General features: G+C 48.1%; 1 protein-coding gene across 4 annotated transcripts in view; it reads right to left on the reverse strand.

Annotated features, from left to right (window-relative positions):
- Window positions 1–24,950, reverse strand: part of BICRAL (BICRA like chromatin remodeling complex associated protein) — an 883,634-nt gene that overhangs the window by 399,428 nt on the left and 459,256 nt on the right. For all 4 annotated transcript variants that reach the window (XM_078649712.1, XM_078649709.1, XM_078649710.1 and 1 more), the window contains one exon: window positions 23,914–24,022. In XM_078649712.1, coding sequence (XP_078505838.1) covers window positions 23,914–24,022 — 109 coding nt within the window. The remainder of the gene's footprint in view (window positions 1–23,913; window positions 24,023–24,950) is intronic.

The following is a 24,950-nucleotide window of genomic DNA, read 5'->3' on the forward strand; positions in this document are numbered from 1 at the left end:
ACATGGGGTTGCCACACTATCTACTTACATTACTGGTTAGGCTGCATGAAAATAGCTTTGCCCAGATTAGGTGGGGTCCAGGAGGGGAGAAAACTAGCAGTATCCCGGTAGAGAGAGGGGTCCGCCAGGGATGTGTCCTTGCTCCCACCCTGTTTTCCCTTTATATCAACGGGGTGGTCGAGCATCTCTTAGAACATCCTTCAGATGAACCATCCCTGGCTGGAGAACGTATACCCACCCTCCTTTTTGCGGATGATACGCTCTTAATATCAAAATCCCCGATAGGCCTTCAAAGGCTTTTGAACAATTTTCAATCTTTTTATACCAAACGGGGCCTCGTAATTAACACGGGCAAGACTAAATATCTTGTGTTGAATCCCCCAAAAAAATTAGCACGCCCTCCAATCCTGAATGCTGAACCTTTGGAGAGAGTAGAAGTGTTTGACTACCTCGGCATTCGTCTATCTCATAAAATGCAATAGACTCCACATTTGGATAAAATGTTATTATCCCACAAAAGGATAACAGGAGCTATTTTGAAAGAGCAACGCTCCTGTGTAATTAGACCAATAGCTGTTGTCCTTGATATTTATGTAGCTAAAGGGGTTAGTTCTGCTCTGTATGGGGCGGAGCTTTGGGGCTCATCCATTACCAATGACTTGCCAAAGTCCGAAAGGAAGTTCTGTAGGGCGATTATGTCACTTCCTCAGGGTACCCCTACGGTCCCATTAATGCTTGACTTAGGCTGTAGCCCTATCGAAGATCTAGCAAGATTACGGCCACTCTTACTATGGGCACGATTGTGGCGAGTGCCCGAACTTAGTAAATATGCGCAAGGCCTCGCAGAAATTATGTCCTTGTCAGGGTGGCACAAAATCAAATGGCTGAGTGACATTAAAATCTTGCTACTTAATTTGGGTCTAAAAGATTCATGGGCTAATAGATCTTCTCCTTCAAAGGCAACTCTTAAGAAACTTTATTGGAACTGGATTATGTCACAACGAAACACTAATGCTTCTATGGGCAGACTTACTGAAGAGTTCTTAAAATTTAAGGACTCCCCAAAACATGAACTTTATCTGGACGCTATTGGCAAACCTTTTGATAGGGCTCTTTATTTTAAATTTAGAGCAGGAACTTTGCCATTGTATACTTTTTCTTCAAGATGGAAACTGCCTGCACAAACTGTAGAGCTTTGTCCAGTATGTCTAGCTAGACCAGAGACATTGGCACATTTTATGTTTGAATGTGGAGAGTACAATTTACCTAGGAAAATATGGCTCAAACATCTATGTCGCCAATTGGGCACTAGGTGCCATTCAGACGCAATTCGTATACTAATGTCTGATAGCCGTACTACCTATGCTTGTGCTCTCGCCAAATTTTTATCATGGGCTTGGTTAATCCGAGCCAAAAGGCTTAAATCAATTGTTTAATTTCTCATTTTAATTAATTCATGATGTGAAAATAATTGTATATGCGTAGATTCTTTTTGTAATCTGTTTTATTTTTGGCTTCTTTTACTGTACCTATGAATTTTATGTGAAGCTTTTATGATAATTTTTTTATCGAAATAAAGCCTTTTTGACTTGACTTGACAATACCTTTAAATAACAATGGCTGTAGGGGGTTGAACTTTGATGATGGGTCCCCAATATAACATAAGAAACATTCTAGGGGTGATAGGACAAATAAACCCTGCGGAATATGAAAACTAAAGTATGGACTGTGCGTTTTATAATGACTGTATGCTAGTTATTACATCCTAGGTGTGCATGTGGTATGCAGAAGTACGGGGAATGGAATTGGCCATTGATCGTTATGTATAGGTTTCTCATATGTTTTTGATATAATGTTTGCTCGACAGTTCTTTGAGGTAAATGAACAATAATGTAATTTAAATGCATTTGAACTGTTTTATGTACAGGAAGAGCTTACGCATTTGATCATTGCATATTTTATATACATATATATACACATATTTTTATGTTTTATAGATATTGAAAGTGCTGTGATTATTATCAATCCTAAAGCCTGAAGAAGGTGGTTAGACCTGTGAGACCACCGAAACCCATCGCTTCTTGGTCACTTTTTAATAACGTATATTGTGTTTTTCCTTTTTGGAGACATTAGTGTTTGTGATATCTTGTCCCATTAAGGTTTTTAATTGTATATGAATACTGATCTGTCACACACTTTTCTTTTTAATTTTCAAATTTGTGTTTTGTTGTGATTTTTAACAGTGTTATGAACTTGTAATGTACAAATAAATGAAACACTTATTGTAAGTTCTCACTGAAGGAGTGATTGTGGATTGTTTGTGGGCTGGTGTACGTGGATTTAAATCAAGAGTGTTGTGTTGTATGCAAAATATTCCCAAAGGGATCTAATTTTCAAGACATTGAGTCCAGCGGCGTCCTGCCCCTTTGGCAGAGTAGGACCCCTCTCTGTTTCTTTTGATATCTGCCATATTTGTCACATAATACATCATCCACTGCATAATCTTGTAGTTTTAACTAATCATTTTTGTATCTCAAACGGATAAAAAGTTACTAAAAAACGTGACTTGAGTTGCTGCAAAGTGGACGGCCCTTTGCAAAGGTTGACTGATCATCTTTCTCACTGCTGCATTTGTATGTTATACTGATACTAATGTGGCAGATTCTTTGCAGAGACTTAACATGCGTAAAAATGTCTAAATAATAAAGTATAAGAAAATATATTGCATTACGCTGCAGCCTTTTTTTGTTGCATAATTTAGTCAACACTGCGGCATCATTTTGTCCCCCATTGCTGCATAATTCCAGTGGCTCCAGAGCAGGTAGCACATGTTAAAAGTGCTTGTGCATGAAGCAGAGAGTGTGAAGTTTGCAAACTTAGTTGGGTGAGTGTGCAAATCCTGCATTGCCGATCCTTGGTGAGTTGCAGCTACTACTGCTGAAATAAGGCCAATGGAGGTACCAATGTGTGAGGCAGACTGGCCTCGATGGCAGGGCCGGCTTTAGTGCTGGTGGCGCCCTGTTAAAAAATGTTTGTTGGTGCCCCCAAAGATCACCTACGCCTCGAACACTACACAGAGACAATCATTTATATGTGTGTAAATCTCTCTATAGGAAATGTTACATAAGACACAGGACTACAAGGTGTAGAAGCCACATGACAACCATACTAGTAGGCAGTATAGTTTAATAGCTCACTGTTCTATATTAGGATTTTAAATTATAAACTTCAAGTAACAAAAGGATCTCTCTGACACACGCAGTAACCTACTAACCTAGTTAACATTATGTGCACTTTGTGATCTGCATGGTACATGTTCTTTGCAGCAGGCACATTAACCCTCTGTGCCACCTTTCCAGGAGTCAATCCTTCCACTAGACAAAACTCTGATCTCTCTCTAGGAAGAACATTAATCACCGAAGTTATCATAACATTTTTATTGTTGCTGAAAGTTGCTGTAGGCCAGGAAGGAGGCAGCAAGTTTTTTAAAAACCATAATATACTTGCAAACACTACGCACCCACCCGAAATAGGTACCCAGTGCGGTCACACTGTTCGTACCGCCCTAACCTGCTCAAGGTTCATGTTCACTGTTGCTCTAAGGTGTGCTGCTTCGTAGGCCCGCCCGCAAGGCTGGAGGTGAACTTCAGTATGGATTGTGGTGGACAGGCCTTCAAGGTTAACCCACACTTGCCACTGCAAAGGTCCACCTGCTGGTGCTAAGACACCTGGGCTTCTAAGGTCTAGTGGGGCTTTCTAAAGTCTAGCATGGGAATGTGCTCCCTCAGGAGAGTGGTCTGGGGGACTGGTCATGAAGGCTGAACCCGGTTCCAAATTCAACAGCTCTGGCCATAATGCCACATCGTCTCCCCCACTGAACACCATACTGCCCCATTGAGAAAAACTCACACTGCCTTCAGCTACAACCCAATTCTGCCCCGCTATAAACACAAGGATGCAACTTAATTCAAATTATGCATTTGATAAGAATAGTATGCTGCCGGAAAAAAAAAAGTTAAAGCAAACACTCATAGTGAGTGCAAAATTAAGTAAAACATGTGAAATGTAAGCAGAAACAACATGGTTACCTTAAAGATCTCTTACTCACTATTCAGAAATCAGCGAGTGGTTTTACCTGAAAAGTTAAGGACATGACTACAGGGCCGTGAATGGAACCGTTTCCATGTCCATTGCTTATATCCTTAATAAACGTAAACAGTATGGTTTAAAAAGACCACATCCATAAACACAGAGGCACACATTTTGTTTTCCATTCCACCCATCAACCAGGTATTGCAATACATCTAGGAATGGTGCACTTCCCCACCTGGGGAAAACAATGCTATTCAAAGAAAGACGAGAAAAGAGAAGTAGCGCTTCACTGCAGAGTCTGTAAAGTGAGACTGATGTGTTTGGATGTGAATAACATCAATCTGGCCACTTTGCAACCACTCTGTCTTGCTTTATTTAGTTATGTACTTATTTTTCATATTTAAACCTTTTATTTCTCTCCACCCCGAGGCTGCACTTTGGAATCGAAAAATGTCTTGCATATCCCACAAGAGTGTTTTTATTTTTTGGATCCAGTTCACAGGGAAGCAACTAAATGAAAGAAGGAAAGAGAGGTTGTGAACCATTTCTTCAAGTCACGGTATTCAGTAAGGGAGGAGCAAGACAGAAAGAGAGGGAATAATAGGAATAGAGGGGGGGGGGTCAGCTGCCAGCACAGAAAAGAAGAGGACATTGTCTGTGTCTTCTCTGGGCAGTAAGGAAGAGACAGAGTCTTTTTCCTTCTCTGCCGGTCCCCGCTCGTCCACAAAAGCAACCACGCTCCCACATGTTGCTCCCTGCCCCCTCAGTCTCGTGCCTCTTTGGGTTACAGTCTTAAGAAAAGAGGAAGAAGAAGGCATAGCGAGCATCGGAGAGGTGGAGCGAGGCACGCTTGTGCGTGTAAACGCAAGCTGTAGGCCACCACAAGCAAAAGCGTGTGGAGGAATTTTCTGGAGCCACACACTAAATGTCTCGCAGAGCAGCGCATGCGCTGCCTCAGCGAGACCTAAAAAACAAGCGAGGCTGCAACCCTGCCTCTGAAAGTGCAACTTTCCCAGCAACTGCTTGGTTTATCGTGACCCACGTCTTCCAACTGAAAGATGGGTTAGGAAATGCCGTAGAGCGGAGAGGCCTGTGTGCTGAAGTGCATAGCTTTATTAAAAAACACAACACAGCCAGATCAAGTGGAGATATCCATAAAAGTCAATACCACCACCCACCAGAGAACAGGTGGTGCAACAGACCACGAGAAGCCCAGGCAAAGCCCACTGTGTAATGAAACTGTGACACGTGACGTGTAGAAGTTAACTTAGCCCTCACAAATCACTGCGCCTATAAAAATGCTGTTGACAAGCACGCTTTAAATGCACACCAACAGGGGAAGATAAGTAAAGCTTTTTTTTTTTAAATATATTTTTATTGCAGAGTTATAAACAGCAGGTAAAGGAAACAGCCAGTGCACTTGCGGGCCCCCCCGTCCAATAACAGTTCACGGTTGTACACAGCCATTCAGCCCGCATCCCGGAGGCCGGGCGGCACATCAGTTCGCTCTGGAGGAGCACAGCATAGTGTACGTCCCATTGGGACCCCGGCAGAAGGTCGATTTACGTATCTGCGTTTACCCCCCCACCCGCAACAACATTCCCGTCAGCCATCCCCATGGTATCAACGTAGTTGCCCCCATCGGGGCCTGCCCAAGGCTATATGGGCCTTCGTACCAGGCCGTCCCACCCAATCAGGCCTCCCGCCACTCAATACCCCCTGTCCCAGTAGTTCCAGGCCCCCACCAGCAACCCTTCAATGGCTTCCGGCCCCCCCCAAACCCCTCTACAACTAATCCCCCCAACGCCCCCCCCCCCTTGGCAACTGCAAAGGTGTGCGCATCGCTCCACCGAATTGGATGGTTCCACTACAGTGCTGAATGACATACTGCTGTGTTCGCCCTGCGGTGTCCAGCGGCTTAGTTCTCGCCGTCCACATCCACAACCAAAGCATCACGCAGAGCCTGTACCACTAACTCCCACGCACGGGCCGCATCCAGAGCCTTCTCATTCCCCAACTTCACCGCTTGCTTCATCCGGAGCACGCTCTCGCAGTCAGACCATCTCAGCAACTCATTCTTCCATCTACGCAGTGAGGGACCCCCCCTGGCCTTCCAGTGCCACGATATTTCCCTTTGAGCCAATATCAGACCCAGATCTATGAATTTACTGGTCACCTTGGTGTGCTTAGTATGCGGGAACCAGAGCAAGAGACACGTCGCCATGTCGAAGTCTACCTCCCTGTCAGTCACTTCATTCAGGAGTTCCCCTACCTCAGCCCAATAAGTTCCCAGTTGTGGACACCCCCAAAACAAGTGGTCCATGTCCGCCCCAAGGGACGAGCACCGGGGGCAACAGGCATCCGGCACCCGAAAGTGCCGCTGTAGTTTCTCCGGAGTTAGATAGGCCCTATGGAGCACATAAAAATGAACCTGCTGAAAGCGCGCGTTCCTGGTGCCCTTCCACGTGCGTCGCAGGATATGGCCCCATGCCGTATCCGGTATGGGCCGGCCAATGCTCCCCTCCCATTTAGCTTTGAGCCCATGGAGTGGTTCCAGCCCGTCGTGCAGCATCCTATTATGGAGGCACGTCACAGCTTTGAAGGTACCAGCCGCCATCACCACATATTGGCACGCCATAGTCGTCGCAGGTTCCAGGAGCCCCCCCTTCCAGTGCTTTTGCATGGCAGACACTACAGCCGCGTGTAGCAGGAAGCCCCCTTCAGGCAGTCCGAACTGGTCCCGGAGCACGTCGAACGGTGCCAACGCCCCATCTATATACAAGTCACCCACCACCTGTAGCCCCGCGGCCTCCCACTCCATCAACGGGGACCAATCCCCTCCGTGCGGCAGAGCTGTCAACATCCCAATCGGGATCTCCGGGGCATAAGGCCGCGAGGCCCTCGCCCTCCGGAGGCTCCTCTGCCAGCACAGCCGAAGCGTTCGCTCCTCCATGGTGAGGGCCCGTAATTCGAGCCGTTGCTGCATAATAATGTACGACAGCACATGGCGCCGTATCCCCCGACCCCGGTCCTCCTCCGGCCCCCGGAACACCCTGGCCACGTTCTGCGTAAGGACCTGCAACTGCGCCGCTAAATAATACAGCTCAAGGTCGGGTACGGCCATGCCCCCCTCCAGCTTGGGGCGAAGTAGCGTGCTCAAGGCTATCCTGCGTCGGCCATGCCCCCATAGAAAGCCAATAATCATTGACCGCAGTTCCCTAAACACCCCCTGGGGAATCCAGACAGGTAGCGTTCGGAAATAATAAAGGAAGCGGGGGAGCGCCACCATTTTCAACAATGCTATCCTGCCCAGGACTGTCAGCGGGAGGGTCGACCAGAAAGACAAGCTGCCCCGTAGTGACCGGACACAACGGCCAATGTTACCCTCCAACAGGTCAGCAGCCGAGTGGTAAATGCGGACACCCAAGTAGGTGATGCAAGAGGGTTCCCACGCCACACCCAGGTCGCTACTAGGGGCCGGAGATCCCGCTCTCAGTGGAAACACGCAGGTCTTTGCCCAATTGACCTTAAGGCCTGACAATCGGCCGAACTCGGACAGCAGATCCATCGCTCCAACCAGTGCCCCCGAAGTGTCAGCTAGGTACAGGAGCAGGTCATCCGCATAGAGCGATATGTGATGCCACCGCCCGTCACTCACTATTCCCGCATATCGATCGCCTGACCTCGCATGGACCGCTAAGGGTTCCATCGCCAGGGCAAACAACAGAGGGGAGAGAGAGCACCCCTGTCGTGTTCCCCTGCCAACCGGATACGCGGCAGACACCAAGCCGCCCAATCGAACTCTCGCCGTCGCCGAATTATACAAGACTCTCGTCCATCTCCGAAAGCCATCGCCCATGCCAAACCGCTCCAGCACTCCATCCAAGAAAGGCCATTCCAGACTATCGAAGGCCTTCTCAATATCCACGGACAGAACCGCCGGCGATCCCTCCCCATCCAAGATGGCGTCCATTATTCCCACCAGGCGGCGGATATTCATCGCCGTGCTCCTTGTGGGTATAAACCCGGCCTGATCCCTGTGCACCAGGCCCGTCATGTGCGGGGCCAGTCTAGTAGCTAGGATGCGACTCAGGATCTTATAGTCCACCGTCAGCATGGACAGCGGGCGATAAGACCTCACGTCCGTGGCATCCCGGCCAGGCTTGAGGAGTGGCACTATCAAGGCCTCCCGCATGGAGGCAGGCAATGCCCCCTTCTCGAAGGCCTCCGCATACACCACCAGCAGCCTGGGCGCCAGAGCGTCTACATATTGCTGATAGAACTCGATTGGGAGTCCGTCCACCCCGGGCGTCTTATTACGGGCCATATGTTTGATAGCCACTCGAATTTCCGTTAGCGTGATCGGGCTACCCAGGTCCCCCGCGTCGTCGTCGTCCAAGACCGGGAGCGGCCTCTCCCCCAGGTATTCCACGATGTCCCGAACCCCCACTCCCAGCTGACTCCGGTACAATTCCTCATAGTAACCCCGAAAGCGGTCCAATACAGCTGCCTGGGAGTACACCATCCCTCCCTGCGCGTCAATAATGCTGAGGACCGGGCAACCCCTAAGTTCCGGGTTAGCTAATCTGGCCAAGAGGGTACCCACCTTGTCCCTCTCTGCGTGTGCCCTGACAATGTACTGCCTATAATCATAGCAGCGCAAACGTTCCGTCTCCGCGGCTACCGCTTCCTTCGCTTCCAATAACTGGGCCCGTATACCCGGCCTAGTTGGCCTGCGGCGCTCCAGGTCCCTCAAAGTGTCTTCCGCTTTCATTAAATCATTCAGCACAGACATTCGAGCATTCGAGAACCTGCCCAAGCACACCCCTCTCACCACCACTTTCAGTGCATCCCATTCAACAGACCTGCTCGTCGCTGTTCCTTCATTCACACCGAAATAACTATCAATGCCCTGCCGGACCGCATCGGCGAACACAGAATCCTCTAGCGTCTCCGGCCGAAGCCGCCATGTTGGTATTACGGAGCGCTCCCTCTGCCATTGAAAATGTACCAACAGGGGGTTATGATCGGATATCGTCCTAGCAAGGTACTCAGCATGGGTAATCAATGGGGCAAGGGAGCTCCCGCAAAGCACCGAATCAATCCTGACATGTAAATCATGTAGAGCGGAATAAAAGGAGTAATCCCTGGTTCCCCTGTGCCTCTCCCTCCAGACATCTAGCAACCCCCACCGGTCTTGCCAGTCCTTCCTGTGCGCGGCCAGCCTGCGCACAGGAGAGTCTACTAAGGGGGGATGGGACCTATCCAGAGCCACATCCGTAATCGAATTGAAGTCCCCCCCTAGCACTATCGGACCCGCCAGGAAAGAGGCCAAGGACCCCGAGAGGTTATCAAAGTATCGGCCTTGGTCCGTGTTCGGTGCATAAACACAACATAAAACCACATCCTGTCCGTATAATCTCCCCTCCACCGCTACAAACCTGCCATCCGGATCCATTACCTGATTCAACACCTGAAAGGGTATCCCCGCCCTCACCCAGATCAAGACCCCCCTGGCATACGCTGAATAAGTGGTGCCAAAAACCTGGCCCCGCCATTGTTTCTGCAAGGCAGCGCACTCTTTTTTGGTGAGGTGAGCCTCCTGGAGCATAGCTATCTGAACCCCCCTGCGTACCAGGTATGCATGTACTTTGTGACGTTTCACCATAGTCCGCAGCCCCCGGACATTCCACGTTAGGCATTTCAAATTAGGTAATGTCCCCATACCAAGTCCGTACAATCCGAATTAAACTCCAACGGTCCATGACCCCCCCAATGCAGTTGCCCCCCCCCAAACAACCCCAAAACTGAAACACACCCCAAACCCCACTCCCCAGGACAGAGCACACGAACCCAATGGCCGCCCCCATCCAAACCTTGATCCAACTTCTCGCACACTTATCCTGTGGTCTCCACCACAGTCGACCTTAAGGGCCTAGGGGGGGTGAGTCGCCGCCGACCCCAGCTAGCGGAGCCCGCGTCCCGCCCTTCATCCCCTCCAATACACTCAGCTCCCCCACCCGGCGACCCGCCCTCCAGCAACAGGATATCACCCTACCATGAAGTCCCGATCTAGGCCAAAGTCTATCTTAGCCGCAGAAAATTTCATCCGAGGTCTGTGGGGTCACTGTCGGCCCCTTCTGGCTCTCTGCTTCCGAAAGATCCTCTCCTGTTCTGCTGCCTTCTCCTCCCGAGTCCGTTTCGGCCCTTTCACTGTTCCGTTGTGACCCTGTAATGGCCGCCGTCGCCGCGAGTGCATCCCTCTTCTCCGCCGCCATTTGAGCCTCCCGCTTCTCCCGCTGGCGCCTGTTACGGGACCTGATTCGTTGTGACTGCCGCACCCGGGTCTGCTTGGGTTGGTCTCGCCTACTTTGGTGCGGTCTGTCCGTCCCTGCTCTGTACGACTCAAGCCATTGCCAAGCTTCATCCGGAGTCTGGAAAAAGTGTGTGGTGCCATCCATGATAATCCGCAGCTTGGCCGGGTAAAGCAAGGAGTACTGAATGCCTTCCTCCCTGAGCTCCTTCTTCACAGCAAGGAACGATGCCCTGGCCTTCTGGACCGCCTGCGTATAGTCCGGAAAGATCGTCACTTTGCTGTTCTCCACCCCATAAGGGCCCGACAACCTGACCCGCTGGATGAGGAGGTCCCGGTCTTTGTAGTGGAGGAGCCGCACCACCATTGGTCGGGGGGGGCGGCCAAGTCCCAGCGGGCGAGCGGGCACCCGGTGAGCCCGCTCCAGAGTGAAAAATGGAGTAAGCCCCTCCGGCGCCACCACAGTGCGGAACCAGTTCTCCATGTAGGCCACCGCATCTTCCCCCTCAATCCGTTCCGGCAGGCCCACGACCCGCACGTTGTTCCGCCTATTGCGGCCTTCGGCATCCTCCGCCCTCCGCTCTAGAGTGTCCAGTCGGGCCAAAATGTCTGTAATCCTGCGCTCCGCGGTCACCACCGAGGGCTTCAGGTCCAGCAACAGTTGGTCATGCTCCTTGACCCGATCCGCCAGCTTTGCGTGGTCCGCGCGTAGCAGCCCCAGGCCCGTGGCCACCTGGGCAATGTCGTCGTGCAACGCCTCCTTGGTGGAGGTGATCGCCTCAAGGATGGCATCCAAGCGCCGGTTCAGCCGCTGTTCCTGGTCAAGCGCCGGGGAGGGACTCTCACTCAGCCGGGCCGATGTCGCCGAGTCCCCCTCATGGCTCCCGGGCATCGGCCCTCCGGTCGCCGCCATGTTAGGGTGCTGCGTCACAAGTCCGGCCACCCGTACTGCGGGCGCTCTCGTGGGTCCGTGCTGATTACCGGGCACCGGGCAATGCAATGCCACCGCCAATGGTCTCAAAAACAATGACCAGTCGGGCGAGCCCCGGTCCGTCACCCCCACTGGACCCGTGGGGGGAGGATGAGTCGTGGGATGGCGGCCGAGGAGAACCCCCGATCTCCTGGGTGAGTCGGGCAGCGTCCCCCGGTCTCAGGACGTCGCGCCGCCAATCCCAGTGCTGCGAGCAGCCGGGTGCAGGGTCCTTCTCTGCTTGGCGACAGCCGGACTCAGGGCCGAAGCCCTGGACCGTCCGACCACCTCGCCGCCATTTTCTTCACACCCCGGGCTACACCTCGGCCGCCTCTTCCTCGATCTCCTCGGGGCCAGCAGTCCCCCAGCGATTCACCGATTACGGCCAGCAGTCCCCTCACCCTTCAGAGGGCAGGAACGTCGTCTCCGGGTCGCCTAGGGTCCCGAAAAACAGGAGAATTAGCGGGATTCCGCGCGGAGCAGCGAGCTCACGCCGCCATCCCGATCGGCGTCCAAGCCACGCCCCCAAGATAAGTAAAGCTAAACTGTAAAACAAAATGTAAACAGTAAACGCCGTGCAGCTTTAAACAAAAGAAAAAAGTTCCACCCACCATTGCGGATGGGAATGAGAACTTGGGCCATGGGAAACTGATAAAAGAAGCACAGAAGGGAGAACAGACTACAACCAATAGATACGGAGGGAAAGTAAAGTGGCAATCACACAGACTAAAGGTCTGTGAAGTGAAGGCGGGATGTAAGTCCCTGTTAGGATATATTGAATACAATAGACTGCACAAGCACAGCACAAGCGCAGTGCAGACAAAACCTAAAACGGGTAAGTTTTCAGTGGAAAAATGCAATGCGTCCATGTTGCATTTTTTGCCATTTCCTGTCGCAGGCATTAGGCCTACGCACACAAGTGAGGTACCCAATTTATCGGGAGACTTGGGAGAATGCTGGGTGGACGGAAATTTGCATCTCCCCTTAGATGCTAGAACATTTCTATTGAGAAAATCTGTTTTTCTTGTCAAAGTTTGAGGTCTGCAAGGAGTTCGGTGTAAAACATCCTGGTGAGAGCCATGCAGATCAGCCGACCCAGGATAACCTGGATACCCCCAGGTGTCTAGTTTAAAGATTTTTACAGATTTGCTAGATTTCCCTAGGTTCCCAGCGAGAGCCAAGCAAGTCACCCCACTCTGGATACTCCTAGGGTCTAGTTTTCAAAAATGTACAGGCTTGCTAGATTCCCTTGGAACTGGGTGAGCTAAGGTCCAAAATTTACAACTACCCACCTTGGAAAAAGGGGTCAGTATTCACTGAAAAATGCGTTGCATGCTTGTGTTTTGGCCGTTTTCTGTCACGGGCACTAGGCCTACCCACACAAGTGAAATACCATTTTTATCAGAAGACTTGGGGGAATCCCAGGTGGAAGGAATTTTGTGGCTCCTGCAGATTCCAGAACATTCCACCACAGAACTGTGAGGAAAATGTGTTTTTTTAAGTCAAAGATTGAGGTTTGGAAGGGACTGGTTAGAACCACGCAAATCACTTCATCCTGGATACCCATAGGTTTCAGGGTTTCAAAAATTTACAGGATTCTAGGTTTCCCTAGGTGCTATCTGAGCTAGGGTTCAAAATCTACAGCTACGCACATCGGAAAAAAAACCTATCCGTTTTAAGTGGAAAAATGTAATCAATATTCCGTTGTTGACTTTTAAACTAATACTTATGATCGACACGAAATTGTAATCTTAAATTTAAATTTTTTTAAATGTTAACTGTCCTGTTGTTGGTTATTTCTCTCATTTAGTTATTATAGGAATAAACCTAAATTGTGAAATTCGTATAGGATGCAAAATATTGTAATTAACATGAGATTGCTAGGCACTATGCACTTTAAATCTTCTATGCATATGCTGCTAAAACTGTAAAATTGCACTTTAGGTACTGCATTGTAACTGAAATGAAGATCGATGTGTCTGTTTCCTATTTTTATTTTTTTAATGATAATGTCTTGTATTTATAGCTCTGATGATTCTGTGAATCGAATTAAAGCTGCTTTGAGAAGTGGAAAAATGCGATGTGTCCATGTTGTGTTTTGGCTGTTTCCTGTCGCGGGCACAAGGCCTATCCACACAAGTGAGGTACATTTTTTATCAGAAGACTTGGGGAAATGCCGGGTGGATGATAGATTGTGGCTTTGTGGCTCCCCGCAAAACTTTCCTTCACAGAGATGTGAGGACAATGTGTTTTTGTACTCAAAGTTTGAGATTTGCAAGGGATCCTGTGTAAAAAAAAATCCTGGTGAAAGCCACGCAAGTCAAGCCACCCTGAAAATCCTTAGATGTCTAGTTTTAAAAAAATTACAGGTTTGCTAGTTTTCCCTCATTGCCGACTCAGGTAGGGTGCAAAATTTATAGCTATCCACATTTGAAAAAAGGGTCAGTTTTCAGTGGGAAAAATGCAATCCGTCTATGATGTGATTTGGGCCGTTTCCTTTCGCGGGCACTGGGCCTACCCACACAAGTGAAGTACCATTTTTATCAGGAGACTTGGGAGAATGCCAGGTGGATGGACTTTTGTGGCTCCCCACAGATTCCAGAACTTTCCAGCACAGAAATGTTTGAAGTGTGCAGGGGATTCTAGGTAAATAAACCTGGTGAGAGCCATGCAAGTCACCCCACAATGGATACGCCTAGGTGTCTTTAAGTCACAAATGTACAGGTTTGCTAGATTTCCCCAGGTGCCAGCAGAGCGAGGGTCCAAAAGAAAACAAGTTACTTACCTGTAACTTTAGTTCTCCAGTATTGGAATCTTTCATAGATTCACATGCCTGAATCATTCCCCGTTGTCGAGACGGGAGTCTCCGGTATATACAAAAGCAGTGCTTAGTAGTATAGCAAACTGAAAAGAGGCCTAGGCCCATTTCCCTTTTGCAACCCATAGCCTTTGTTATGTAAAAAAGGCCCAAACTTTTCTCTGAACCAATCAGAGCTCCTCACCCTCTAGAACACTCCTGATAGAACCTTCTGCCCCTCAGATTTTTCGCGCACTTGTGCATATAACACACTTATTGTGCTAAATCCGAGGTGAGCCTCTCAGGGGAGGAGGGTGGGTGCATGTGAATCTATGAAAGATTCCAATACTGGAGAACTAAAGTTACAGGTAAGTAACTTGTTTTCTTACTCCAGTATTGGAACTTTCATAGATTCACATGCCTGAATCAGAATAGCGAGCAGTGAAAAAACAAAGCACATTTTCCTGATACATTACATAACCATGCAGTACCATTAGAGAATGAAGCATAATCTCATATGCATATATACATAATTATATAAAATGTGACTTTGTAAACACAAGAAATTATGGAAGGAGGGATGCAAGAAAGGCTCACCGTTACTGGATGATATTCCGCAGTACTGCCTCTCCCACCGCCGCATCAGATTCTGCGGCCGCCTCCAAGCAGTAGTGCCTGGTGAAGGTGTGCGTAGATGGACAGGTTGCTGCTCTGCAGATGTCCTGCTTTGGCACTCCTCCAAACAATGCAGCGGATGTGGCCACTGCCCTCGTGGAATGGGCACGGACTCGTGCATTCAAAGGCTTTCCAGCCGCTTGATGACAGTAGACGATTGCACTGGAAATCCACCTGGCAATTCCCCTCTTTGACAGCGGGAAACGTTTTCTGGGTGCGCTGAAGGTGACAAATAACTGGGAAGACTTCCGAAACGCCTTAGTTTCTTTCAAGTAAAATTTCATACATCTCTGAACGTCCAGCGAGTGCAATACTCTTTCTGCCGCTGTTGATGGATGAGGAAAGAAACGCTTCAGCACCAATGGTTCGTTCAAATGAAAATCAGTTGGCACCTTCGGAATGAACTTAGGGTTTGTCCTGAGAATCATTTTATCCACTTGAAACTGCAAGAAAGGCTCCTGAATCGTGAGCGCTTGTAGTTCACCTACTCTTCTCGCAGAAGTCAATGCAATGAGAAGAGCCACCTTCCAGGACAAGAACTTCAGGTCTGTCCTGTGTATCGGTTCAAATGGTGGCTTAATCAATTGAGAGAGTACAATATTCAGATTCCATACAGGAGGTGGAGGCTTTACTGGTGGAAAGACTCTGAATATCCCTTTCATGAATTGTTTGATAATCCTTGAGGACCATAAAGATGGGCCTGACGATGACCTCCTGTAGCGGGATATCGCAGCCAAATGCACCTTGATGGAGGCGTGTGCTAATCCTGACTTTGCTAACAGCAGAATGTAAGGTATAATTTGATGAGGTGCAGCAGTAAGAGGGTGAACACCATTTCTCTTACACCACAGACAAAACCTCTTCCATTTCATCCTGTAGGTTTTGTTGGTACTCTCCGCTCTGGCCTTGGATAGGATGTCCCTACATTCGTGTGAGATGTTCAGATGGCTAAACTCACAGTGTTCAGGAGAAAGGCTGCTAATCGCAAGGATTTCGGGTCCGGATGACGCACCTGCCCCTTGGACATTGTCAGAAGCGATGGAATCAGGCACAACTGAACTGGACGGTCCTCCGACAGTAGCAGCAGTTCCGTGAACCAGTGCTGTCTGGGCCACCACGGGGCAATTAGGATCAGCCTGCACGGTTCTTTCTTGATCTTCACCAGTACGCGGGGGAGAAGAGGAATTGGAGGAAAACCGTAGGCAAAGATGCCAGACCATGCCATGGAAAACGCATTCCCCCAAGATCCCCTCTGGGGAAGCCAGCTTGCGAAGTACTGGCATTTTCTGTTTTCCCTCGTAGCGAAGAGGTCTACCATCGGTGTTCCCCATCTTCGAAAGATGCTGTCCAGGATCCCCTGGTCTAGCTCCCATTCATGGCAGGATGATTTTAGCCTGCTGAGAGTATCCGCCTTGACGTTTTGATCCCCCGGGAGGTGTTCTGCTGTCAGTGATATTCCCTGCTGAATAGCCCATTCCCATATTTCCTGGGCTTCCTGAGACAGTGTGAGAGATCTTGTTCCCCCTTGCTTGTTTACATAATGCATCGCCGTGGTGTTGTCTGTTCTTATCAACACCGGCGCACCTTTTATCCTTGGCAGAAAAGCCAGCAATGCCAAGCGAATCGCCCTGAGTTCCAGCAGATTTATATGTAATTGCTGCTCCTCTGCCTTCCAACGGCCGCTGACCTGAAGGTCCTGAAGGAAAGCTCCCCATCCTTCTAACGACGCATCCGTCGTTACCACTAGCGGAGCTGCTATTGCTAGAAACGTCAGTCCTTGAGACACATTTGCCTTTTGCGTCCAACACTTTGCTGCCTGCAGCATGACTGGTGTCACCTTGATTGTATCGTCGAAGGATCCCTCCGCCTGACGCCATTGGAGATCGATCTGTTCTTGCCATGGTCTCATCCTTAGCCTGCAGCAAGGTACCAGTGGAATACAAGAGGACATTGTGCCCAGCAAGGATTTGTACCTGCGGACTGAAAGAGACTTTCTTTTTCCCAAGTCTTGGATGAGGGACACAATCCTCAGCTGTCTTTCCTCGGAGGGAAACGCTTTGTTGCATTCCGTGTCCAATATTGCCCCCAGAAATGTGATCACTCTTGCTGGGTAGAGGTTTGACTTTCCCTCGTTTAGAGTCAATCCTAAATTGGCGAATAAGTCTATGCAACCTTGCGTCGACGCTCTGGCTTGTGTCTTTGATGGTGCCTTGACTAACCAGTCGTCGAGGTACGGAAATATTTGATGTCTTTGTTTCCTCAACACAGCCGTCACTGGAGCCAGGCATTTCGTGAAAACTCTTGGCGCTGACTTCAAGCCGAATGGCAGCACCCTGAACTGGTAATGTCTTCCAGCTACCCAGAACCGAAGGTACTGCCTGTGTGCAGGATGTATTGGCACGTGAAAATACGCGTCCTATAGGTCCAATGTGGTCATATGATCTCCTGGGTTCAATAACGGAAGGAAGTCCCGTAGGGATACCATCCTGAAAGATTGTTTCTTGAGATAGGTGTTTAAGGATCTGAGATCCAGAATGGGGCGCCACTGGAGTTTGTTCTTCTTGATAAGAAAAAAACGGGAGTAAAACCCCTTGTTTTCCTGGGATTTCGGTACCGGTTCTATTGCTCCCTTTCGGAGCATTGTCCGAATCTCCTGCCGGAGTTGATGCAGATGGTTGGCTCTCTGATGCATCGGTGGCGTACAAGGGGGCGTCTGAAGGAATTCTAGGGTGTGACCGAATTGAACAATTTTTAGGACCCATTGGTCCGTTGTTATTTTCCGCCAATTTTGAAGATGGTGAGCAATCTTTCCACCCAGGGGAGCATCTGACAGAGCCGGAAGATGGAGGTTGTCATTGCCGACGTGTGTTGTCCTTTCCTCGGCCACCACGTCCTCTTGGAGTTGATTTTGGGTATCCTCCTGACTGACGCTGGTTATATTGCTGACGGTACGGCTGCGATGAGGACTGATAAGAAGATGAATATCTCCCTTGTTGGTATCCTCTTCTATACGAGGATTGACCTCTACCCCTGGAGCCACGAAAATGGGTTTTTCTGTACTGCAGTGTTCCCAGAGCCTTTGCCGTATCAGTATCCTTCTTGATACTTTCCAGCGTATCATCTATATGCTTCCCAAATAATTCTTCTCCATTGAAAGGGAGGTCTAATATTTTGTTTTGTACCTCCGGCCTAAATGCTGTTGCTCGCAGCCAACCCTGCCTGCGCAGGACAGCCACTCCCCCCAGGGATCTAAAAGCCGTGGTCGCTATATCCATAGCGCAGTCTATGACTTCAGCCGAAGTCCTCTCTCCTCCCATGAGAATTTTCTTCGCCTCCTGCTTCTCTGGATCTGGCACCAAGTTAATGTAGGGAGACAGGTAGCACCACATCTGCCTGTCATACCTCCCCAATATTGCAAGGGCATTAGCTGCTCTTACAAGCAGAGCAGACATTAATGAGAAACGCTTCCCTGCATTATCCAACCTTCTGCCCTCCTTGTCTGGAGGTGTTGCAATCGGAGCAGATGGGTTCCTGGATTTCTGTTGTGCCGCCTGCGTGATCACAGAATCAGGTTTGGGATGACCTAAAAGGCAAGCTGGAGCATCGACTGGTGCTTTATACTTTTTATCCAGTCTGGCCAGAACCGGTGTTACCGTCGCTGGCGTCTCCATAACTTTCAATTCTTCTTTCCAGATATGAGACACTAAGGGTAGAGATCGCACAGATCTCCGATACGAGTCTTTAAAGTCATATAGAAAACATTAAGTTTTCTCCTCTGTCATGGTCAGTGCAAACCTCTTAGTGGCTCTCTCCATCAAACTATGAAATCCACCAATGTCCTCCGGTGGAGAGCTCACTGGTCTCTGCGGAGGAGTTGCAGGTGATGCGGCGATATAATCATGCCATTCTGCATTTGTGTCCGCAATCTCACCATCCTCCTGATCTTCATCGGAGGTATCGTGGTGTGTTGTCGGTGGTGGTGACCTAACAGTAGGTTCCGGCACAATCTCTCTCCTACGAATCGGAGTTCCTGGAACCGACCGTGGACGTGGAGTAGCCTCCATGGTCTGTTGAGCGACTGGCGCCGCTGGGTATCTATTCCTATAATCCTCCAACATTCCCTGGAGATCCTTCAACAAAGAGGATGGTACACTGGTCATCTCCTCTCGTTGCTGTTGTCTATATCGGTGTTGTTCCTGGGGTTGTTCTTGATAACCCCCATATTCTTCCTCGGAATCGAATTCCTGGCACTTGACCTGTAGTTGCGAAGGGCTACTGGCAATACCATACTCCTCATCTTCCTCCGAATCTTCTTCCTCCAGTAAGTGAGACGGTAGCAATGGGGAGACCTTGCTTGGAGATGTAACCTCGGGTGTTATAGGTTTTCTCCAAGGCACCAACCCTTTTTCTGGTGTTTTTTCCCTCGTCGACGAGCCCATCGACGAGATTCCCATCGCCGTCGTCGACCAATTCATTGTCGTCGACGCTACCGCCGACGTTGTAGTGACCGTCGACGCTGTCCTCGCCGATGTTGTCGTCCTCGTCGACGCTGCCGTCGACGCTACCGTCGTAGGTACAGTCCCCGTCGACGCTGCCGTCGTCGACACGACAGTCGTCGACGCTGCCGTAGACACAGCCGTCGAAGCCTTCGTCGACGGTGAAATCGTCGACGCCTTCGTCGACGGTGAAATCGTCGACGCTGTTTTCTCACCAGCCTTCTCCTTCTTCGTCGACGACGGAGGTGTTTTCGTCGTCGTCGATGGCACCTTTTTAGTCGACGGTCCCGTCGACGGAGTTGATTTCTCCTCAGAAGGCGCAGAAGAAGATCGTTTGATGGTTATCTTGATCTTCTGAGGTGACTGTGGTGGATCTCAGGTGGATTTTGCTCCTTTCACCTCACCAGCAGATCCCTTCTTCCCCTTAGATGAGACTGAAGGGGATTTTGAGGGACTGCGCCCTGAAGACCCAGGGGTGGTCTTTTTTAGGGCCTTCTCAGGTCTTTCCCCTGAGGAATGTGTCTGAGGAGATCTACTTCTCTTCTGAGATCTCTTAGACGCCACAGATTCCTCCTCACTCTCACTTGAGAGGATTTCCTTCCTGGATTTGACTTTCTGAAGCCAAATCAGTAGCCTTCCCTCACGTTCTCTCACGGTCTTATTTGAAAAGGTACGACATACCTTACAATCTGCTGCCTTATGGTCTGGGTAGAGACAGTAGATGCAGTCCTTGTGAGGGTCCTCTGTATAAAGCCTCTTCTTGGAGCAGGTTGAACAAGCTCTAAATAATCCTTTTCTCTCTTTATCAGACATGGTTGATGTAAAAACCTCAAATTCAAGTCAAAATACTGTAGAAGTAAAGAGTTTGAGCAGAGCTCAAAGGAGACTCCCTAGCACAACGTGCGGTAGAAAAATCTGAGGGGCAGAAGGTTCTCTCAGGAGTGTTCTAGAGGGTGAGGAGAAAAGTTTGGGCCTTTTTTACATAACAAAGGCTATGGGTTGCAAAAGGGAAATGGGCCTAGGCCTCTTTTCAGTTTGCTATACTACTAAGCACTGCTTTTTTATATACCGGAGACTCGACGACGACGGGGAATGATTCAGGCATGTGAATCTATGAAAGTTCCAGTACTGGAGTAATCTACAGTACCCAAATTGGAAAAAAAGGATTTGTTTTCAGCGGAAAAATGTGAAGCATCCATGTTGTGTTTTGGGCCGTTTCCCATTGCGGGCAGTAGGTGAGGTACCATTTTTATCGCAAGAGTGCCAGATGGGCGGAAATTAGTGTCTCCCCACAGATTCCAGAACTTTCCATCGCATAAATGTGAGGAAAATTTGTTTTTTTAGTCAAAGTTGAGGTTTGCAAGGGATTCTTGGTAGAAGATCATGGTGACAGCTACACAGGTCAGCCCACTATGGATACCCATAGGTATCTAGTTTACAAAAGAGTACAGGTTTTCTAGGTTTCCCTAGGTGCTGGATGAGCTAGGGTCCAAAACCTACAGCTACCCACATTGGAAAAGAGTCAGTTTTCAGTGAAAAAATGTGTTGTGTTTTGGCATTTCCTGTTGCGGGCACTAAGCCTACTCACACAAGTGAGGTACCATTTTTATCGAAAGCTTTGGGGGAATGCCGGGTGTATGGAAGTTTGTGGCTCCCCACAGATTCCAGAACTTTCCATCAAAGAAATGTGAGAAAGATTTGTTTTTTTAGTCAAAGTTTGAGATTTGCAGGTGATTCTGGGTAAATAAATATTGGTGTGAAACATGCAAGTCACCCCACCCTGGGTACCCCTCGCTCTTTAGGTGCCAGCTGAGCTAGGGTTCAAAATCTACAGCTACCCACATTGGAAAAAAAGGGTCAGTTTTCAGTGGAAAAATGTGATGCGTCCATGTTAGGGGTTTGGGATGTTTCATGTCGGGGGCACAAGGCCTACCCACACAAGTGAGGTACCGATTTTATCGGGAGAGTGCCAAGTGTGCAGAGGTTTGTGGCTCCCCCCAGATTCCAGAACTTTCCATCACAGAAATGTGAGGAAAATGTGTTGTTTTTTTTGTCAAAGTTGAGGTTTGCCAGGGATTTGGGTTAAAACATCCTGGTGAGGGCCACGCAAGTCAGCCCACTCTGGATACCCATAGGTATTTAGTTTTCAAAAAAGTACAGTGGGAAAATGCGATGCATCCTGTTTGGTGTTTTGGGACGTTTCCTGTTGCGGGCACAAGGCCTTCTCACGCAAGTGAGGTACCATTTTTATCAGGAGACTCGGGGGGAATGCCAGGTGGATGGGCGTTTGTGGATCCTGCAGAATCCAGATATTTCCATCACAGAAATGTGAGGAAAATCAGTTTTTTTGTTGAAATCTGGGATTCTGGGAGAAAAATGACCCTGGTGAGAGCCATGTAGGCCAGCCTACCCTGGTGACTAGTTTTCAAAAATGCACAGATTTGGCTGGTCCAAAATATACAGCTAACCACATTGGAAAAAAGGATCAGTTTTGAATGGAAAAATGTGATGCATCCATGTTGTGTTTTGGCCGTTTCCCATTGCGGGCAGTAGGCTTACACACACAAGGGAGGTACCATTTTTATCAGGAGACTTGGGGGAATGCCAGGTGGATGGAAGTTTTTGGCTTCCTGCAGATTCCAGAACTTATAAGAAAAGGAGTATACAGTTCCTATGGGAGGAGGAGGAGGAAGAGGAGGCAGGGTTGGTGAACGCTCCCACCCTATAGTGGAGGCAGGGTGTCTCCCAATTTGGGAAGTGGGGCCCTCACACACCTAGTTGGGTGTCATGCTTCATCATAGGACTTGCTCATGGTCAGGCCGGCGCTGCGATGTCTGAAGGGGCTCTTTGGCGGAGATCTTTTTCCCAAGCCATTAGGTGAAGTGCAGGCGTGGGACCTTGTAGTGTAGATGTGAACAAAGTGTGTGGTGTGGTGGTGTGTGGAAGGATAAAATGATGCTCAGTGGTGTTCCAAAACGTACTTAATCTGTGAGCCCACTGGTATCCATTAAAACCATAGAGAGTGTCACTGCTGATATAATGGTCAGAGATGGCCAAATGTGAATGGTCAACATGTTTCTCGCCTGAAGTGTAGAAAATCATGTGGCTATTCGTCAGGACTAGGAATACTACACAATATACACAGTGGTTGGCTACTCAAAAGTGAAGGAAGCACTCTTAGACCTAGCATTGAGGTACCTTTTCAATGAATTTAGAATTGACCAACCCGATTCGGGTACTTGTCAGACTGCCTCGACTTACAGGCAGAGGAATGCATGTTACAAAAAGTTTACGTCAGTTAGTCCGGAAACCGATGCCGAGAACCTACCCCTTGCTCCTCCTGGTCGTAAGATTCCAGAACTCAGGCATCACAGAAATGGGAGGAAAATTAGTTTTTTTTAGCCAAAGTTTGAGATTTGCAAGGGATTCTGGGTAAAAAAACACGGGTGTGACATTTTTATCAGAAGAATTGTGGGAGCATAGAATAGTAGAACATTTGTTATTACCAATTGGATTTCACTGCAATTGTGCGTTTTAAATGTAATCCAGTGTCTAAGAAAGAAAATATTTTGAAAAATACCCTCTAAATCATACAACAGTACGCATACCCAAAAAATGAAAGGTGTACAAATTATCACTGCTCCTAAACTCTATGTCTTATGCTCATTTCAGAAATACATTTGATTCCCATTTTTCACTCTACTTATTTCACTCTATAAATTGGTCTATACTTGGTACGCAATAAAAAAAATGCAGTTAAGTTGTTGGCTCTTGGTAGCTTGGGTTTTTGGAGAACCTACAAACCTTATATATACCCGTAATCAGAATGGTCTAGCAGACGTAATGGTATATTGCTTTTGTAATCGAGCCATTGTGACAAAGTTACAGATGAAAATGCGGTCACCATGGCCGTTTTCTCCAACTCAATTTCAGCATTTCTTCATTCCAACAGTCATTTTCCTTGAGTGATCTACACATGTGACTCATTGCTGATTTTGGAATTCTGCCTACTTCTCAGAAATCTATAGTTTTCCTGGAACACCCATGGCTTTCACACTGGTTTCCACCACAAACTAGAAGTAGGTCGAGAGCACAATAAAATAGGGAAAAAGGGCTACCTCTTTGAAAAATGCCAAAACTGTGGCACAAAATTAGGTTTTTTGATTCAGCTCTGCGAGTTTCTGATGGCTGGTATGATAGGGACTTTTCTACAGCAAACGGTTCATTGAGGTCATTTTTAGGGGCCCTTTCCACAGAAATACCCAAACCCTGGTACCTATAGAATCCCTAGGATGTTGGAAAAAAGGACGCAAATTTGGTGTGGCTAACTTATGCTGGAAAAAGATTTTGGAGCCCTAAGCGAGAACTACCCCAAATAGCTAAAAAAAAATAAAAAAGGGCCCAGCAGCTAAGGGCTTACGCGTAAAATAACTGCCATGAGTTTTAATTGCATTCTTTGGTAAAAAATGGCACAGATTAATATATCCGAAAATAGGTTTTCATTGAAAACAATGCAATAATACAACATGTTTTAAAGAACTAAAAAAACAAAAATGACAATAGTTCTTACCTGATAATGATGAATGGCTGTGATGGCTTGGCAGTTGGTGTTGTCTTGAAGTATCCTGGGATTGCGATAGAGAAACTGGCGAAGGCTGGTTCATTACATTATTCGGAGGCTGAAAGTAACACCAGTAGGCAAAAGTCAAAGCAGAGTTTATATCAATTCTTTACAAAAGACAATATCCAATACACCATCTTTTTGCCAGAACAGACTAACTGCTTCATTTACACCCTGGGGGACAGTTCTGAGGTCTACTAGAATGATGGAGATCATGACCTTTGCCACTCTGGCGGAGGATCATCTGTCGTGTTTAGAGATCTCCATCTTCCTGGTGAGGGTTTCTATGCTGTGAGAGAACCACTTCAGCTCACTTAACAAGTTATTATAACATATTTATAGAGCCAGGTTGGCAAACTCTTTTTATAAGAGAAAACAAACTCCCAATGTAGGAATTTGTTTTTTTCTGAACAAATCCTAAATCACCTCAACACACCCCAAGCTTTTTCTCTGAGCATAGTGGTTGTTAACATTTTCCATGCCCATTTCTGCCAAGCAAACCATGCATGGAATGGCAGAAACAGGCATGGAATATGAGTGATGGTCATCACGTCCTCAGTGATCCAGGAGCCATTTTGTGGATGTACTGCTGGATTAGGAAGGTCCCACCCCTGGTAACCTAGAGGTTCCCCAACTTCTGAATAGCGCGGGGGAAACACAAATGTTGTGGATTGGGAGGACCATACATCTTTAAAAAACTAAAACCTACTTCGAACAACCTTTAGTTCATAACAGCCAAGCCAATTATTATGTAAGGGTCATGCTAAAATATAGATTAGTCCTAATATACAAGGTAAAGGCCAGTCTATGTACTTTTGCCTGGCCTTAAAACTGGAGTTGCTTTTCTATTATGTATAGAAGGAGACCTCTTTTCTCCTGGGACGCAAATGTTTGGCAGCGAGCAGCCTACAAGAAAGGAGACTTTCTTCTACAGAAAACTCACTGATGATTGGCACAGGTTGACTACAGAGAAAAGTATATCAATC

The sequence above is a fragment of the Lissotriton helveticus genome, chromosome 6 (genome assembly GCF_964261635.1).
Source record: "Lissotriton helveticus chromosome 6, aLisHel1.1, whole genome shotgun sequence".
In the NCBI taxonomy this organism is placed as follows: domain Eukaryota; kingdom Metazoa; phylum Chordata; class Amphibia; order Caudata; family Salamandridae; genus Lissotriton; species Lissotriton helveticus.